The following is an 18,899-nucleotide window of genomic DNA, read 5'->3' as shown; positions in this document are numbered from 1 at the left end:
GCAGTGGGGGACTCCTCTCTCCTCATGCTGCCTCTGCTGGCAGCCAGGCACCACCCACAGCTCCCATTGACCGTGGTTCCCAGCCAATGGAGCTGCAGAACCAGGGCTTGGGGCAGAGCGGAGGCAGCATGTGGAGCTAGGGAGCTGGGGTCACCACTTCCCAGGAGCTGGGTAGGGGACTTGCCCCAGCCCCACCAACCCCCCATACTCGTGTGCCCCCTGGGCTGTGACTCCCCCCAGCACCTGTGCCCCCCTCGCCAGCACCCATGGTGCTTCCTCAGGCTATGCCTCCCTCCTCAGCACCTGCGGCGCCCCACTGGGGCCGGACTCTCCCCAAGCACCTACACCCCCCTCCCCAGAACCCATAGTGCCCCCACAGGCCACATCCCCCTCCCCAGCACTTGGTGCCCCCCCGTCCCGTGACTCTCCCCCCAAGCACCCAACCCCTCTCCCCAGCACCAGTGGTGCTTCCCTAGGGCTGGGCCCCTCTTCCCAGCACCTGCAGCATCTTCCAAGCCCCCCTCCCAGTTTTAGTCAGAGGTATTTTTAGTAAACATCATGGAAAGGTCTTGGTCCTGTGAATTTTTGTTTACTGCCCGTGACCTGTCCATGACGTTTACTAAAAATACCCATGACTAAAACTTAGCCTTAATTAAGAAAAGGAGTACTTGTGGCACCTTAGAGACTAACAAATTTATTAGAGCATAAGCTTTCGTGAGCTACAGCTCACTTCATCGGATGCATTTGGTGGAAAAAACAGAGGGGAGATTGATATGACACACAGAGAACATGAAACAATGGGTTTATCATACACACTGTAAGGAGAGTGATCACTTAAAATAAGCCATCACCAGCAGCAGGGGGGGGGGGAAGGAGGAAAACCTTTCATGGTGACAAGCAAGGTAGGCTATTTCCAGCAGTTAACAAGAATATCTGAGGAACAGTGGGGGGTGGGGTGGGGGGGGGGAGAAATACCATGGGGAAATAGTTTTACTTTGTGTAATGACTCATCCATTCCCAGTCTCTATTCAAGCCTAAGTTAATTGTATCCAGTTTGCAAATTAATTCCAATTCAGCAGTCTCTCGTTGGAGTCTGTTTTTGAAGCTTTTTTGTTGAAGGATAGCCACTCTTAGGTCTGTAATCGAGTGACCAGAGAGATTGAAGTGTTCTCCAACTGGTTTTTGAATGTTATAATTCTTGACGTCTGATTTGTGTCCATTAATTCTTTTACGTAGAGACTGTCCAGTTTGACCAATGTACATGGCAGAGGGGCATTGCTGGCACATGATGGCATATATCACATTGGTAGATGCGCAGGTGAACGAGCCTCTGATAGTGTGGCTGATGTGCTTAGGCCCTATGATGGTGTCCCCTGAATAGATATGTGGACAGAGCTGGCAACGGGCTTTGTTGCAAGGATAGGTTCCTGGTTTGGTGGTTCTGTTGTGTGGTTGCTGGTGAGTATTTGCTTCAGATTGGGGGGCTGTCTGTAAGCAAGGACTGGCCTGTCTCCTAAGATCTGTGAGAGTGATGTGTCGTCCTTCAGGATAGGTTGTAGATCCTTGATGATGCGTTGGAGAGGTTTTAGTTGGGGGCTGAAGGTGATGGCTAGTGGCATTCTGTTATTTTCTTTGTTGGGCCTGTCCTGTAGTAGGTGACTTCTGGGTACTCTTCTGGCTCTGTCAATCTGTTTCTTCACTTCAGCAGGTAGGTATTGTAGTTGTAGGAATGCATGATAGAGATCTTGTAGGTGTTTGTCTCTGTCTGAGGGGTTGGAGCAAATGCGGTTATATCGTAGAGCTTGGCTGTAGACAATGGATCGAGTGGTATGATCTGGATGAAAGCTAGAGGCATGTAGGTAGGAATAGCGGTCAGTAGGTTTCCTATATAGGGTGGTGTTTATGTGACCATCGCTTATTAGCACCATAGTGTCCAGGAAGTGGATCTCTTGTATGGACTGGTCCAGGCTGAGGTTGATGGTGGGATGGAAATTGTTGAAATCATGGTGGAATTCCTCAAGGGCTTCTTTTCCATGGGTCCAGATGATGAAGATGTCATCAATGTAGCACAAGTAGAGTAGGGGCATTAGGAGACGAGAGCTAAGGAAGCGTTGTTCTAAGTCAGCCATAAAAATGTTGGCATACTGTGGGGCCATGCGGGTACCCATCGCAGTGCCGCTGATTTGAAGTTATACATTGTCCCCAAATGTGAAATAGTTATGGGTGAGGACAAAGTCACAAAGTTCAGCCACCAGGTTAGCCGTGACATTATTGGGGATACTGTTCCTGATGGCTTGTAGCCCATCTTTCTGTGGAATGTTGGTGTAGAGGGCTTCTACATCCATAGTGGCTAGGATGGTGTTTTTAGGAAGATCACCAATGGACTGTAGTTTCCTCAGGAAGTCAGTGGTGTCTCGAAGATAGCTGGGAGTGCTGGTAGCGTAGGGCCTGAGGAGGGAGTCTACATAGCCAGATAATCCTGCTGTCAGGTGCCAATGCCTGAGATGATGGGGCATCCAGGATTTCCAGGTTTATGGATCTTGGGTAGCAGATAGAATACCCCAGGTCGGGGTTCTAGGGGTGTGTCTGTGCGGATTTGTTCTTGTGCTTTTTCAGGGAGTTTCTTGAGCAAATGCTGTAGTTTTTTTTTGGTAACTCTCAGTAGGATCAGAGGGTAATGGCTTGTAGAAAGTGGTGTTGGAGAGCTGCCTAGTAGCCTCTTGTTCATACTCCGACCTATTCATGATGACGACAGCACCTCCTTTGTCAGCCTTTTTGATTATGATGTCAGAGTTGTTTCTGAGGCTGTGGATGGCATTGTGTTCTGCATGGCTGAGGTTATGGGGCAAGTGATGCTGCTTTTCCACAATTTCAGCCTGTGCACTAAGAAAGGAAACCAAAGACTTTATTCTTTGACAGTTTTATAGAGTGTACTTAAATATTCACTTTTAAATGCTGTCTTATAAAACCAATTATTAGCTGTGTCTGAATTTTGACAGCTCAGTTTATCTTTATATGGTTTAAAAGCATGAATAGTTATTTAATTCAGATTATGTTCTGGTTTGATATAATTAAAGATGCAAATAACAGAATGCCAGGTAATTTCAGGTATTTTTTGTTTTTGTTTTTTTGCTCATGTAAAGTATACTTCATTTACAAGGGAACATTATAATCAGGTATTAGGCATATGTGCTTTCTAACAAAATCAATTATATAACCTACTAAAAAAAGGAGGACTTATGGCACCTTAGAGATAGTCTCTAAAGTGCCACAAGTCCTCCTTTTCTTTTTGTGGATACAGACTAACATGGCTGCTACTCTGAAACCGATAACCAACTAATTTGGTGTTTCATAGGTAGGTAGACTGAAAGTACTCAAATGTCTGGTCAAAATAATTGCTAACTGGAATGGGATAATTGTAATGCTTTTTATTTAGAATTTTAATTTGCTTTTAAAGATTGGTATTTGGTGAGTATTATTTTGGCTTATATATTGACCATAAGACCTATTAAAAGATAGATCTTGATGCACAAGCAACTTCACATTCTTTGCAATTAGTATAACATTCATTAGAACTAACAAGTCTGCAAAACCTCTCATTTTCTTTCATTTATGGTAAATTAGATAACTCACTTAGATAATTACAGTAGCTCTACTAAGCATTTGAATTAATTTTGTTTGCTGAAATTCTGGATTAATTTAGAAAGAGCTCAATACAATTCCTGACATGAATTATTTTATCTCCTATACAGAACAAAAATATAATAAAAAATCCAGTTCATGTTCAGCAGTGACTCTTGTTACACATTACAGAATGTGAAAAAACCCTATAATATTTCCCTTTGTTTTATATTTTAAAAAGCAACAGCACCCTTTAATATTTAGTAATGGGTGATAAAGTCTGTTATTCTAACTCTGACATTTAACCATATTAACCCTTCATAGGTAGGAAAACACCTGCCACAACTTTCCCATCTCAGTATTTCTGGCAGAGTGTAAGTAATGTTTTATGCAAGGGATAAAAGGAATTCTGATCTATGCAGAAATCTATTGATGCTGTAAACCATGAGATTTGATTACCCTCTTAGAAAGGGAGTGATGGGAACCCCAGGGTGCAACCTGGACTGTGGGACCGCTGAATCCTCTGTCCCATCAGTCTGGAATATCCCTCTCACACTGTGATGCTGTTGTCAAGCTATGATAGGCACTGCACTTACACAGACATCCACAGGCAGGGACACACCCAACTATATTACTGGAATGCTCTCTGAGCCACTCATGAATCAACAATAGAGGCTCCAGCCAGTTCTTCCCAGCTCCCTAGCCTTGCAACCCAGAATTTTACTGTCTTGCGCTGGCCAGAAGGCTGGCCAGTATAAATTCAGTATCCAGTTCACCATTTGCTCAATACGGAATGGACACAAACTAGTCTTTGTAAACTGAGCTGAGATTTCCCAAGCGCTTCAGCCAAAACACACTGTTTTAGGTAAAATATAAAACATATTTATTAACTATAGAAAGATGGATTATAAGTAGCAAGCATAGGGATCAAAGTTGGTTACTTAAAAAATAAAAATAAATTTGTTCTACAAACTAAATAAGATTTGAATCAAGCAGTGTCTTACCCTGACAGATGGTAGGTTACAGATCCTCAATACACAGGCTGGGATTCTTTTCCAGCATGGGACCACCCTTCCCCAGTTCAAAGTCTTTGTCCTCCAGACATTCTTCCAGGTGTTACGTTGAGGGTGGAGAGAGGCCAAGTGATGATGTCATTTCCCCTCTTTTATATTCTCTTCCAGTTTGCTGGAAAGATCTTTGTTGGGATGTGGGGATCAGGCAGTTCTCTTTGGTCAAAGTCTCTCTTGCATACATGCTCTCTTTGAGAAGTCTCTGGGATGGGAGAGTGGATTCCCTTTAATGGTCCATCAGCACATCTGGCTGGTACTTTGTTGCAAGTTTGGCTGTGAGCATCTCTCAACCTCACAACATATTTCAGTAACACACTTAGCAATGCTTCATAACTTCACAAACAATGATAGTACATACAATCCAATAGGACAGTGTTTCCCAAACTTGGGATGCCGCTTGTTCAGGGAAAGCCCCTGCTGGGCCGGGCTGGTTTGTTTACCTGCCGCGTCCGCAGGTTCGGCCAATTGCGGCTCCCACTGGACGCGATTCACCGCCGCTTCCCGCAGCCCCCATTGGCCGGGCACATTGAACCGCGGCCAGTGGGAGCCGTGATCAGCCGAACCTGCGGACGCGGCAGGTAAACAAACCGGCCCGGTTCACCAGGGGCTTTCCCTGAACAAGCGGTGTCCCAAGTTTGGGAAACACTGCAATAAGATATTAATATTCAACAGATCAAGACTTTTAAAATGATACCCCTCACAAGATATACTTTGTACAAAACATATAATCATATCACCAGGCTGAATATGGGGGTTCCAGGATGTGACTTTGACTTCCAGAGTGTCACAAAGTGTAATGATCAATGTTGTAGTTGATCATAAAATTATCCAGAGGCTTTTCTTAAGAAATCTATCTAATGGCTTCTGTTTGATTTTCTATGTTAGTGAATTATATAGGCTGATTACAGATTATGGGCCAGATCCCCAGCTGGTGTGAATATATGTAGCTGCATTGAAGACAATGAAACTATGGAGCTGTAGATCGGTTTAGGATTGGATCCTATGTTTTGGATTGTATTTTCATATAGTAATTGTGGATGATTGAAAAACTCACTTTAATACCTTCTATTAACCCACCTTCTTCAAAAATCAGATATTAAAGAAGATTAACATAAAACACTTAGAATAAAATATGCACTAGATAATGCTATGGGTTAAAGCAAAATTTCAAACTTCAAAGGTAACTTTGTTCCAGATTTTTCTTTCCATGTCAGAGTGGCAAACTACTCAGTATGACTTCAACCTTTTTGGAGTGGAATAATTTCATTTTGTTTTTCAGGACAGACATGTTCTGACAGTGGTGATGATAGACAAGATGTTGGAAAAGCTAAAAAAGAGCAATGAATTGCTGGAACTAATTCTTAAGGGACTTAATGAATACTTAGAAAAGAAGCGCCTTTTCTTCTCCAGATTTTTTTTCTTATCTAACGATGAACTCCTTGAGATTCTTTCAGAGACCAAAGATCCTACACGGTACAGTAATATTTGTTATATGTGTGAGGCTCTAATACATGCATCTTAAGGGTATGATCCTGTAGCTGCTCCATTCATAGAGCTCTCATTTTATTCATTGAGACTTATGCATCTGAAGTAACTACAAGTTACTTGAGTTATCAAGGAAGAATCCAAACCAAAAGTGGTTACTTTTAAAATATGTATTAATTAAATTCAGTATGTTTTGCCAAACTTGTCATCCTGGTTGCACACTAGAGCAATTCAATAAAGTGAGAGTCAAGGTAGAGACTGAAAGCTAAGTTAGAAAACGAGCATAGAATTCCTGCTATTACCTATGGAAGACTTAGCTTGATGTAGAGACTGGGAGACCTCTGATGATATTAAGCATTGGAGTTTTGGGTACAATTCACCCCAGTGCAAAGGTCTGCAAGTGCCCTCTGCACAGCTTAAACTGTATATTCATAATGGATTTCATACTTTGTAGGTCTACTGCCTCATTCATGGCTAGATTGTGAAACTCTCATTTATACTAAATAGTATCTTACCCCACAAGTAGTTCCACTGAAGTCAGTGAAAATACTTGTTAAGTAAGGTGATACTCAGTTGTGGGTGAGAACATTGGAGTTTGGCACTCAGTGTGCAGTGAGTGCACCAGAAGACTGTTCACTGACCAGTGAGGATAGAAATGAATGTTGAACAACTGACTCATTCACTCAGAAGTGTACATACTATGCAATGAATGAGACAGGGGACTTTGTGGGACCAAAAAAAAAAAGGAAAGAAATATCCTATCATATAATGAAAGATTTTATTGTAATTTATATGCACTAGGAGCAGAATTAAGGCTGCATCTAATCACTTCACTTGCAACTTGTTTGATTGCTTCACTTGCAGTGTTGTTTTAATGTATCTATTTGTATGGAATGTATAACTAAGTGAAAAAGGATTTTAGATCATACAGGAAGATTAACACTTACACTAGTTGTGCCTGAGCCTTAACAATGTTTGAATTGCTGAGGATCTGAACAAGGTTTAATTTTTTTAAATTGCTCTTTAAAAACATTGTGTATGTGTGTGTGCATGTAAGTCTTTAAATGTACGTGTGGGTGTGTGTGTTTGTGTGTGTGTAACTCTTTGAACATTAGCAGGTTAAAAATGTTTTTCTAAAGTAAATTCCTCAAAAATACCTTTAAGAAGTACATACCTTTTTTCTTTTATAGTATTGGTGAAAAATAGTTTGGCTGAGCTTTAAAGTAAAGTTTAGTTATTTATGTAGTCTTAAATTCTGTATGTTTTGTTTTGTTTTCTGCAGGGTAAACCCTCACTTGAAAAAGTGTTTTGAAGGAATTGCAAGTGTAGAGTTTACTGAAGTTTTAGACATTACACACATAAAGAGTAGTGAAGGAGAGGTTGTGGAACTCATAGACACAATCTCAACATCTAAAGCTAGAGGTCAAGTTGAAAAGTGGCTCGTTGAGTTGGAGACAGCTATGATAAACTCTATCCACAAGGTAATAAAATATATTCTGTTTTATTCTGTGTACAATAAAACATGACAGAGCAGTCTGTACCATTACAGATACATTCCTGATGGAACAATCAAGCAAGGTAATCCAGTGTAGAAATGGCATTGTGTGTTACATATAGTACAAAATTACTATATTCACTTGGCCCCGATTCATGAAAGCACTTAGGAGTGTGCTTTGAAGTCAGTGGTACTTAACCATATTCTTACAGTTAAACATAGACTTAATTATATACTTAAACATGTGCTTTGCTGAAATATGGCATTTAAGCACAACATAGTGGCAATTTTCTTTTGATCTGGGCTGGTGGTTCTACCGGGAGTGCTCTGAAATACTGGTATGGCATTTCCTGTCTCTAATTCCCAGACCTATAGATGCTAAGAATGTGTCTACATTGCAGTTAGACACCCGGGCCTGACCCATGCCAGCTGAGTCAGGTTTGCAAGGGCTTGGGCTCCGGGGTGTTTAATTGCAGTGTACACATTTGGGCTTGGGCTCCCAGAGCCTGGGCTCCAGCCTGAGCCCAACATCTATATTGCAATTAAACAGCCCTGTGAGTCTGAGTCAGCTGACTCAGGCCAGCCATGGGTGTTTAACTGCAGTGTAGACACAACCTAAGTATCTGGTGCTGGGCGATGCCAAACACCCTCAAATTCTTCAATCACCATGTTGCAGGACAGAGCCATATTTTGGAAAAGAATCTTAATAAAAGTATATGATGAAGCTTTAAACAAGCTCTTCAATTCTGAAAGATTTTATAGTCCTAATTTTTCTTCTATTCATATTATGACTCTCTAAATATTGTAGGATAATACTGTGACTAGAGAGGGTGATTAGTAAGCCACTTAGGATAGCTTGTACAGCTTGTATTGGATAAAGATATTGCGAGTTATTAGCAAATTTTTTGTGCCTTAATTGTATATATTGCTCTTTCTTTCATCCATACTTAATACTTCAGTGTCTGAATCTAGTTATTGTGAAGCGCGTCTTTCCAACAGTTAAAAATGCAGAGTAAAATGCTTTTTGATTCATTCAGAGACATCCAAAGTCTTAAAATAATGCAAACCCTGCTCAGATTTTGAATGAACAATTTCCATTCTGTTGTTTTGCTTTTTCACATAAGAGGTGGAGAGGAAAGTATCTTGGTTAAGACACTAGACTGGAAATCAGGAGATTCAGGTTCAATTAATTTCCTGTGTGACTTTGGTCATACAAGTCTTTCTGCGTCTCAGTTTCAGCTGTAAAATGGTGATGATACATGATGGGATGTTGTGAAGGATTTATCATATTTAGATCAAATCATTGGTCCTTTTGGTCTGGTATTATAAGAACATAAGAATGGTCATAATGGGTCCAAATAGCCCATTATTCTATCTTCCAACAGTGGCCAGTGCCAGATGCTTGCTTCAGAGAGAATGAACTGAACTGGGCAGTTATCGAGGGATCAGTCCCCTCTCATCCAGTCCCAGCTTCTGACAGTGAAAGATTTAGGGACACCCAGAGTGAGGGGTTGCACCCATGACCATTTTGGCTAATAGCCACTGATGTATTTATCCTCATTGAAGGGGGAGTGGGCTTTTTTCCAGTTTTAGTTTGCAGTAAGAGCTGTTTTTGCAAGCTGTTTGGTTCCTGATGGCAAAATCCAATGAGACTATCTAATAAAATTCCCACTATTAGGATCTTGGAAATTTTGTTGGATCAGTTGACTGATCTCTTGAGGTTTCTACCATCATGGGCTGAAATTTTTAGAGTCTTCTTGTGAGATTAATGTTATGGATCTGACTTGGACCTGAATCTTAGCTCTGATTTGGCTCTGACTCTCAACACTAAAGCCTATCCTAAACTAATTCAAGATCTGAACACTGTCTGTGTGTCTCAACTCTACACTATGTTTCTCCCTCTCTCCCCCATGACTAGGTGATTGCAGATGCAATTGAAGCCTATCCAAGAACTCTACGTATTAACTGGGTGAGGGACTGGCCTGGACAGACAGTTCTTTGTGTATCCCAGATTTTCTGGACTTCGGATGTACAAAAATCTATTAGAAATGGCCAACAGGTAAACATTTGTTAAAGCTTATAAGAACAATTTAAGTTACTCTCACATAAAACTGGAGTAATGCAGTGGTGAATTGGGGTCCATGTTGTATAAACCAGTTGAGTTTAGAAATATTTGGATAGATATCCATTTGGGGAGTAATTATTATGTTTTGGAATATCCACTTGAAAGGTGTACCTGATTTTTTACTCTGGGAGAATATGAAGGAAATATTTCTTCTCTACTATATGTAAAGATGCTTCAGAATTCAATCTATATTGGAATGGAGATTCTTCAACAACTGAAGATATATCTCAGTGACACTTATGTGTCAGATATGTGCCATCAATAGCTATTAGCCAAGATGATCAGGGATGCAATCCCATGCTCAGGGTGACCCTAAATCTCTGATTGCCAAAAGCTGGGAGGGAAAGACAGGAGCGGATCACTCCAAAATTGCATGGTACTGTACACTCACCCCAAAGCTCTGGTTTAGGCCACTGTCAGTGACAGGATACTAGGCAAGATGGACTATGGTCTAACCAAGTACGGCAGCTCTCATGTTCTAGATTCTCAGGTTGTGTAAATTGGCATAGTTTTATGATCTGGCATTTCTTGTCTCTGATTTAAAGTGTTTAGTACTTGTTCAAGCTACAAGGTGGGACCAGCAAAGTGGATCTGAACTATCCTCAACTTTGGAAAAGTTTGGATCAGAACTTGTGACCTGGGTCCGTCAATGGGGGGAAGGTTGCTTAAGGCATTGAACTAGGATTCAGTATATGTAATTTTGTTGACCAGCTACTCTCCTCATACATCACTAATGGGTTAAAGACTCCCAACTATGGAATTCAGAGGTGGTCTAATGTTTGTGCAGGCTCCAGAACAAAATCCCAACCTTCAGCTCAGGTCACCAGATTTTCTGACTCCAGTGACGGAACAAGGTAGTGGCTCAATTTCTCCCAACCATTTTGATTTATAACTTTAATTTTTATTGATTTTTGTGCAATAACAACTTATTATCTTTCTTTCTTTTGCTTCCCTCCTGAATTGGGTATTTGGCAGGATGGTGGTTTCAACCACTTGGGTCCACCACTATAGTGTCTTGTCTCCAGAATCCCTTGCTCCACTCAGTCATGGCAGACCACCCTGGCTTAACCAGGAGATCTTCAATGATCTAATACAAATAAAAAAGAGTGGAAAAGTGGAAAGTAAGCCAAATTACAAAGGATGAATATAAACAAATAGCACAAGTATTTAGAGACAAAATTAGAAAGGCCAAGGCACAAAATGAGATCACTAGCTAGAGACATAAAGGCTAACAAGAAAACATTCTACAAATACATTAGAAGGAAGAGGAAGACCAAGGACAGGTAGGCTATTACTCAGTGAGGGTGGAAAAATAATAACAGAAAATGTGGAAATGGCAGAGGTGCTTAATGACTTCTTTGTTTCGGTTTTCACCAAGAAGGTTGGTGGTGATTGGACGTCGAACATAGTGAAAACCAATGAAAATGAGGTAGGATCAGAGGCTAAAATAAGGAAAGAACAAGTTAAAAATTACTTAGGCAAGTTAGATGTCTTCAAGTCACCAGGGTCTGATGAAATGCATCCTAGAACACTCAAGGAGCTGACTGAGGAGATATTGGAGCCATTAATGATTATTTTTGAAAAGTCATGGAAGACGGGAGAGATTTCAGAAAACTGGAAAAGGGCAAACATAGTGCCAATCTATAAAAAGGGAAATAAGGACAACCCGGGGAATTACAGACCAGTCAGCTTAACTTCTGTACCTGGAAAGATAATGGAGCAAATAATTAAGCAATCAATTTTCAAATATCTAGACGATAATAAGGTGATAAGTAACAGTCAGCATGGATTTGTCAAGAACTAATCATGTCAAACAAACCTGATAGCTTTCTTTGACAGGGTAAGAAGCCTTGTGGATGGGGGGAAAGCAGTAGATGTGGTATATCTTAACTTTAGTAAAGCTTTTGATACTGTCTTGCATGACCTTCTCATAAACAAACTAGGAAAATGCAACCTAGATGGAGCTACTATGAGATGGGTGCATAATTGGTTGGAAAACTGTTCCCAGAGAGTAGTTATCAGTGGTTCACAGTCATGCTGGAAGGGCATAATGAATGGGGTCCCGCAGGGATCAGATCTGGGTCCAATTCTGTTCAATATCTTCATCAATGATTTAGATAATGGCATAGAGAGTAAACTTATAAAGTTTGCGGATGATACTAAGCTAGGAGGGGCTGCAAGAGCTTTGGAGGATAGGATTAAAATTCAAAATGACTGGACAAACCTGGAGAAATGATCTGAAGTATATAGGATGAAATTCAATAAGGACAAACTCAAAGTACTTCTCTTAGGAAGGAACAATCAGTTGCATACACAAAAATGGGAAATGACTGCCTAGGAATGAGTACTGTGGAAAGGGATCTGGGGGTCATAGTGGACCACAAGGTAGATATGAATCAACAGTATAACACTGTTGCAAAAAAAGTGAACATCATTCTGGGATGTATTAGCAGGAGTGTTGTAAGCAAGACATGAGAAGTAAATCTTCTGCTCTACTCCGTGCTGATTAGGTCTTAACTAGAGAATTCTGTTCAGTTCTGGGTGACACATTTCAGGAAAAATGTGGACAAATAAGAAAAAATCCAGAGAAGAGCAACAAAAATGATTAAAGGTCTAGAAAACATGACCTATGAGGGAAGATTGAAAAAATTGGGTTTGTTCAATCTGGAAAAGAGAAGACAGAGAGGGAACATAACAGTTTTCAAATACATAAAAGGTTGTTACAAGGAGGAGGGATAAAAATTGTTCTTCTTAATCTCTGAGGATAGGACAAGAAGCAATGGTCTTAAATTTCAGCAAGGGAGGCTTATGTTGGACATTAGGAAAAATTTCCTAACTGCCAGGGTGGTTAAGCACTGCAATAAATTGCCTAGGGAAGTTGTGGAATCTCCATCATTGGAGATTTTTAAGAGCAGGTTAGACAAACACCTATCAGAGATGTTCTAGATAATACTTAGTCCTGCCATGAGTGCAGGGGTCCCTCCCAGTTCTATGATTCTATGATTCTATCCTACAAATACTGGGCTAAAGTTAAGCACTATTCCCTATATGAGGCAGCACTTACAGGCCCTAAAGAGGGCAAATTACACCCTATTGTTCACAGCTAATTGACCTTAGCACTGCCAGGACATGGAGCTCTGAGTTTGGCCAGTATGTTGGATTTATCTCCCATGTCCTGAGGAGCCACGACTCCTGTGCCGAAAAGCCCAATCAAGAGCCTCTGAACATTTCAAGGGAGAATTCTGAGGATAAGCATGACTCTATCCAGCCAGCTCAGGGGATAGGTCCTGCAATAGACCTGGGCTGGAGTGGTAAAACCCCCTGAAAGGATCCAAAATTCACTTCTATGATGTCCTAACTCAGGTTGCTATGTAATAGGAATTATTCCTATCTAGCTTTCAGTGCAAGGACCCTTTCTCCACCTGGCAAAGAAGCTCAGATTCTGAAAGGTGGGAAAGGGTCCACTTTTCCACCCCTCCCTTGAACCACAAACTGGCTCCATCTTAAAGCATAAGGAGCACTTTCAGGCAATCTGTGACCTGGATAGATGCATATGCAGTTTCCATTACCCAGAAAGCTGCACTGTTGTGGGATTACAGGAGAGAAATCATTTCCTGTGTTCAAAATGACTGGAGATGTATTAAGTAAAGCCTTGAGTGATACTAGGTTGCAGTAAAAGCAGAATAGCAGTCACTACTAATACCAAGGGTATCGAATTAGAAAGGATTGTCATTGCAGAGTGAAACATCTGGAGCAGAAGTATCCCATGGAACCTGGATAAAATTTCCTCCAAATGAACACATTCTCAACATGACAAAGAGAAAAATATAATTTGTATACAAGAGCTAACAATTCCTGTATAAGATCCTTAATTCTGATCCACCCTACACACCCAGAATCTTCAGATATGGCTGGTAGTAGTCACAGCAAAGCACAGGTCACAAGCTATGCATCTAGACAACATGCCAATCAGTGTCGTGTCCAGAGAAACAAACCATTCATAACTAGACAGGATTCATAGCCACAAGTTCAAAATCAAAACGAACTTGTGAACCCAATGTAGAGCATTGGTTGACCAGAGGTCAAACCAGGCATGGCTCTGGCCATAATTTTACCATCATGGTAAAATTTTGTAAAGTTCCAATACTTCATTTAATCAGTCATTTCATGAAAGTGGTCATCCATAGCTAATTATCTGTAATGGGTGGATTGCTGGTGCTATGTATCAGTGTTATTCTCTGGGTGGGTTTCTCAAAAATGCTTCTGCAAAAATTCCATCTGAGAACATGGAACCATGCTTGATGCAATATAAGATTAAAAGTAGTTTTTAGATCACATCCGAATGCCCCTTTGTAGACAGGTAAGTACAAACATGCTAGAAACCAACCCAATTTGCAGTCTATACCAGCTCACTATTGAAGTAATCCTTGCAAGATCGGAAGCATACTTGGAAGACAAATGTCAAAAATCTCAGTGTCAGAAATACTTTAGCTGTCAAAGTGAACTATATCAGTGGCGTGTCTGAACAGAACAAAACCAAACCAAAAGGAAACCCATAAATATGGCCATATGAGATTGGACTTTGATCCTTCGAGTTCAATATCCTGTCTAGGACAGGGGACAATACCAGCTGCATCAGAAGAAGATGCAAGAAACCACATAGTGGGCAATTATGTTGCTCACTTTGGATTTGCTAGACAGCAAAGGAACCCACATTACACCTTCAGAAAAGACCAGACCTCTTCATGGAGGGTACTCCTTCATCTGGACCAGGAACACCTACAGTTAACAGCATCAGTAGAGATGTGTGTAGTTCAGCAAGGATTCTCCATTAGCCTTTGATACATTTTGGTATCTAGAGAGACCTCAACCAGTAAATTAACTGATCTAGTTTGACTGTGCCTAGTCAAATTTATGTTTGACTGTGCCTAGTCAAATCAATGTTTCTGGTGGGAGGAAGATAGAAAACTCTCTGGGGCAAGGACTAACTCTTTATTTGTTCAGTGCCAAGAATAATGGGGCCTTGATCCCTGGATGCTACCACAATACAAATCTAATATTAATCACAAAGTTCTGGTGATCTCACTTACATTAGAGTTCCTCCAAAATGGTTGATTGAAGTCCTACAATCAAGCACCATAAAACATGGGTAACAGTCCTAGTGGTGTTCCATAGGAAGGCACATCAGACTTCGCATCTGAGTATCATCAAATGCCAAGGTGAATTCAAATTGCACATTAGATAAGCCTATGGGTCGCCTTTCTTGTTGCCATTACCTTTGAAAGGCAGTGTTAGGAATTTGTTCCCCTATCTATCCAAGAACCACATTGCTCTTGTCATGAGGAAAAGGTTATTTTTATAGCTCCAGAAACCTTTCTGTTCAAGATAAATTCCTCTTTCTGCAATTCCAGAGAAATAATTTTCTCATAATTTTGTTCTAACCCTTGGTATTTCTTTAGAAGGTTGTGACATAAATGGGTATTCCTAGTGCTATAAAGATATATCTGAAGTATATGGAGTACACATGCCAATTGTACCCTGTTCATCTCATTCTACCCCAAATACCAAAGGCTTTATGGCTTGAAAGTGAGTGCAGGTAGGATGTTAAAATCCTGCACCAGTGGGCATGCTAGGAATCTGGGAAACTATTCACAGAAGTCCTTAGAGGGTTTTTGGGGAAAGTGTATGAACCTCATCTGAGAAAGATTTGCAAACCAAGTTTCTATTCTTCTGCAGCGGCATCCTTTGGTAGTAAGATTGTACTAGGTTGGCTGCCACATAATTCCTTGCTATATATGGGGGGAATTTCCATTCCTGCCTATTATTCTATTCTAATAATGAAAACTCTGCTTATCTCATACCCTGCACACTTCTGTGATTCACAGTTCACTACTTCCCATTAGTGATGAATGAAGAGAGATGTGCAAGAGAATGAGAAATTTCTAACCTATAATTTTCTTTCTGTTAGCAATGTCTCTCCTCATTTGACCCGCCCTACTAGTCTGGTAAATTACCAGAATACAAATTGAATTTTTTCTTTAAAGAGAGATTTAGGGAAATCTTGTCTTCAGATTAATTAAGACATTATATCAAGTTATCTTAATGCTAATAATTATTTGCTGGAGTGTTTTTATACCTTTGGAAGAACTCTTTAATTGCCCTGAGTTGAAGGCCAGGGCTTAGTGTTAGAGGCTCTGGCAATGATATTGGCCCGCCTCTAAATTCCACTGGTGAGATATATTACATATTAGTGATGAATGGGGACAGAAGCTGCTAACAACAAATTATCAGTTAAGAAATTTCTCAGGTCCATACCCAGGTCTGCCATAGATTTCATGCTTGGGCAAGGTGGGTGAGAAAATATCTTTTATAGGACCTCACCCACCTTGTCTCTCTATTATCCTGTGACTGATGTGTCTACAACAACACTGCATGCTTGGGCAAGTCATTTGACCTCTCTTTGGGTTTGTGTACATGGTGCTTTTGTGTGCACCGGAAGGGGTATACATTTTAATCAGCACTAGAGTGTCAGGCATTAACTGGCCTGTGTGAACCGGGCTGGTGCACACTGAATCATAGAATCATAGAATATCAGGGTTAGAAGGGACCTCAGGAAGTCATCTAGTCCAGCCCCCTGCTCAAAACAGGACCAATCCCCAACTAAATCATCCCAGTCAGGGCTTTGTCAAGCCAGGCCTCAAAAACCTCTGAGGAAGAAGATTCCACCACCTCCCTGGGTAACCCATTCCAGTGCTTCACTACCCTCCTAGTGAAAAAGTTTTTCCTAATATCTAACCTAAACCTCTCCCACTGCAACTTGAGACCGTTACTCCTCATTCTGTCATTTGGTACCACTGAGAACAATCTAGATCCATCCTCTTTGGAACCCCCTTTCAGGTAGTTGAAAACAGCTATCAAATCCCCCCTCAGTCTTCTCTTCTGCAGACTAAATAATCCCAGTTCCCTCAGCCTCTCCTCATAAGTCATGTGCTCCAGCCCCTAATCATTTTATATTCTCTAGTTTATGTTAATATAGTACTGTTCGAAAGGCACGCTGGTGTTGACTGATGCACTGTGTAGACAAGTCCTTTGTCTCAATTTCCCATCTGTAAAACTGAGATAATACTTTCATACCTCACGGGGGAATTGTGAGGATAAATCCAGTAATAATTATGAAGATAATTATGGTGTTATTAGCCATAGTAAATCCTCTACAAAAATAAAAAAATAAATAAAATCTCTCTAACAGGCCAAAATGAAATACTGATTCCTATCATCCCCCGACCTTTGGAGATATTTGTATTTGGATCAGAATCTGGATCTAAATTTTGCGATCCTATGGCTGGGGACAAATTTTCTCTCACATAGCTATGTGCAATTCCTATTGATTTCAGTAAACAGGGATGCCAATTGCTGTTGAGGCCAAAATTGGGCCCTTACTAGTGCAACAACTGAGAATTCGTAGCTGATAATTTTTCACAAAAAAATAAAGCATTATTCATTTTCTAGTATGTATTTCTTTTAGGAATTTTTAATATGTGCTGCAAAAATCTCTTCTGTTACATATATATTCAAAACTTGTTTCTTTGAATATTAATAGAGCTCTATAACTTTGAAACTATTAACAACAAAAAAAGACAACTTTGTATTATATTAATCATTAATCTTTTTTTTCTAGAATTACTTTGGTGATTTGTGGGGAAAAATCATAACCTTACAGCTTTTGGTATATAAGGGAACAAACTTATTTCTTGAAACTTTCTAGTGACCATAACTTTAACATGTTAAAGGGCCATTGCCAACTTGAATTCATTTTTAAATGGATTAATTAAAAAAATCATGTTTCATATAGAGCACCTTTTAAAAGTATATCCTGAAATTAAAATAAGGAACCAATTAAAAAAAATAAATGTTATTTTTTTTATTCCCCTCTTCCTAATTAAGTGTCAAGAACTTATATGTTAAATACTGTTCTAAATAAGAGTGTTTTCCTCAGTTGGGGCCTTAATTAGAGCTGGCCTGAAAATGGAAATACCTTTCCTGTAAAATTTCAGTTCTGAAAAAATTTCATCTTGAACTGGGACAAAAAAATCAAGAAAAATTCTTTTTCAGGAGATCAAAAACAGAATCTTTTCAGCTTATGGACTGATGGGTCAGAAACTTAAGTGAAACTGACATCTTCCAGCCTGGCTTCTGGAGAGGAGAGGCAAAGAGCCAGAATGTTCAGCTTCCCTGGCCTCGAGCTGGGGAGAGAAGAAATTTTTATTTTTGCAAAAAGGGCATTTTCTGTCAAAATTATTCTGATGAAAAATTCTCGACCAGCAGAAGCCTTAATGTTTACTAAGGCCTTTTTAGCAAGAAAGACACTAACTCTGTAGAGGAGAAACAGTGGCACTGACTAAGACTAAAGTTTGTTTAACTAAAAAAAGGAAGAAAATATTTTCTCCTCATTAGCTACTTTTAGTTACAGACATCTTAGTTGTTACTTTTATCTGTGGTAAGTAAAAAATTTGCAGACACAAATGTGATTTTCTGGTTGATAATGTTAACTTTTGAGAGAGGGCTTGGCATTTTCATAACATAAAAATTACAAAATGAAAAGGACCATTTCTTATATCCATGGGAGAAAATAATAGATGCTCTTATACTTCTAGTAATATATTTTGGTCTTTTACATATTGTAAGTAGTCCCTTTCTTAACGTGTGGCTCAAGGCTCCTTCCTGCTACTTACTGCTTAGGTTCTCCATTCTCCTCACGTGAGTTGGATCATGGTTCCTTTTTTTGTGAATGCCTCATCCACCCACTCAGGGTGACTCCTCACTGTGCCCAAGACACAAGGGGTGTTTTCCCTTCGGAAAATAAATTATGCTACCACTGCTGGCAAGGCGTATACAGCCCAGTACATGAAAAATAATAAAGTACATTTCAAGTACATACATGAAAAACAATAAATACAAACCCCAGGAAAGGCATGACATACCCAAAAATAACAGTATAACAAGGAGTGGCTTTACTGTGAACAGGAAAATAGGATCTGGGGAAGGTAAGGGTCAGGGTTAACTAATAAATTATTAACAAATCAACCTATTCTCCACCTCCCAA

At 40.1% G+C, this 18,899-nt stretch overlaps 1 protein-coding gene across 1 annotated transcript in view; it reads left to right on the top strand.

The window, feature by feature from the left end:
* DNAH7 (dynein axonemal heavy chain 7) overlaps window positions 1–18,899 on the top strand; it is a 308,475-nt gene that overhangs the window by 98,118 nt on the left and 191,458 nt on the right. The window contains exons 19-21 of the mRNA XM_038420958.2: window positions 5,971–6,164; window positions 7,459–7,657; window positions 9,590–9,730. Coding sequence (XP_038276886.1) covers window positions 5,971–6,164; window positions 7,459–7,657; window positions 9,590–9,730 — 534 coding nt within the window. The remainder of the gene's footprint in view (window positions 1–5,970; window positions 6,165–7,458; window positions 7,658–9,589; window positions 9,731–18,899) is intronic.

This window comes from Dermochelys coriacea, chromosome 11 (assembly GCF_009764565.3).
Source record: "Dermochelys coriacea isolate rDerCor1 chromosome 11, rDerCor1.pri.v4, whole genome shotgun sequence".
Lineage (NCBI taxonomy): Eukaryota > Metazoa > Chordata > Testudines > Dermochelyidae > Dermochelys > Dermochelys coriacea.
The sequence above is the reverse complement of the archived record's forward strand: the minus strand, read 5'-3'. Positions and strand labels throughout refer to the sequence as shown.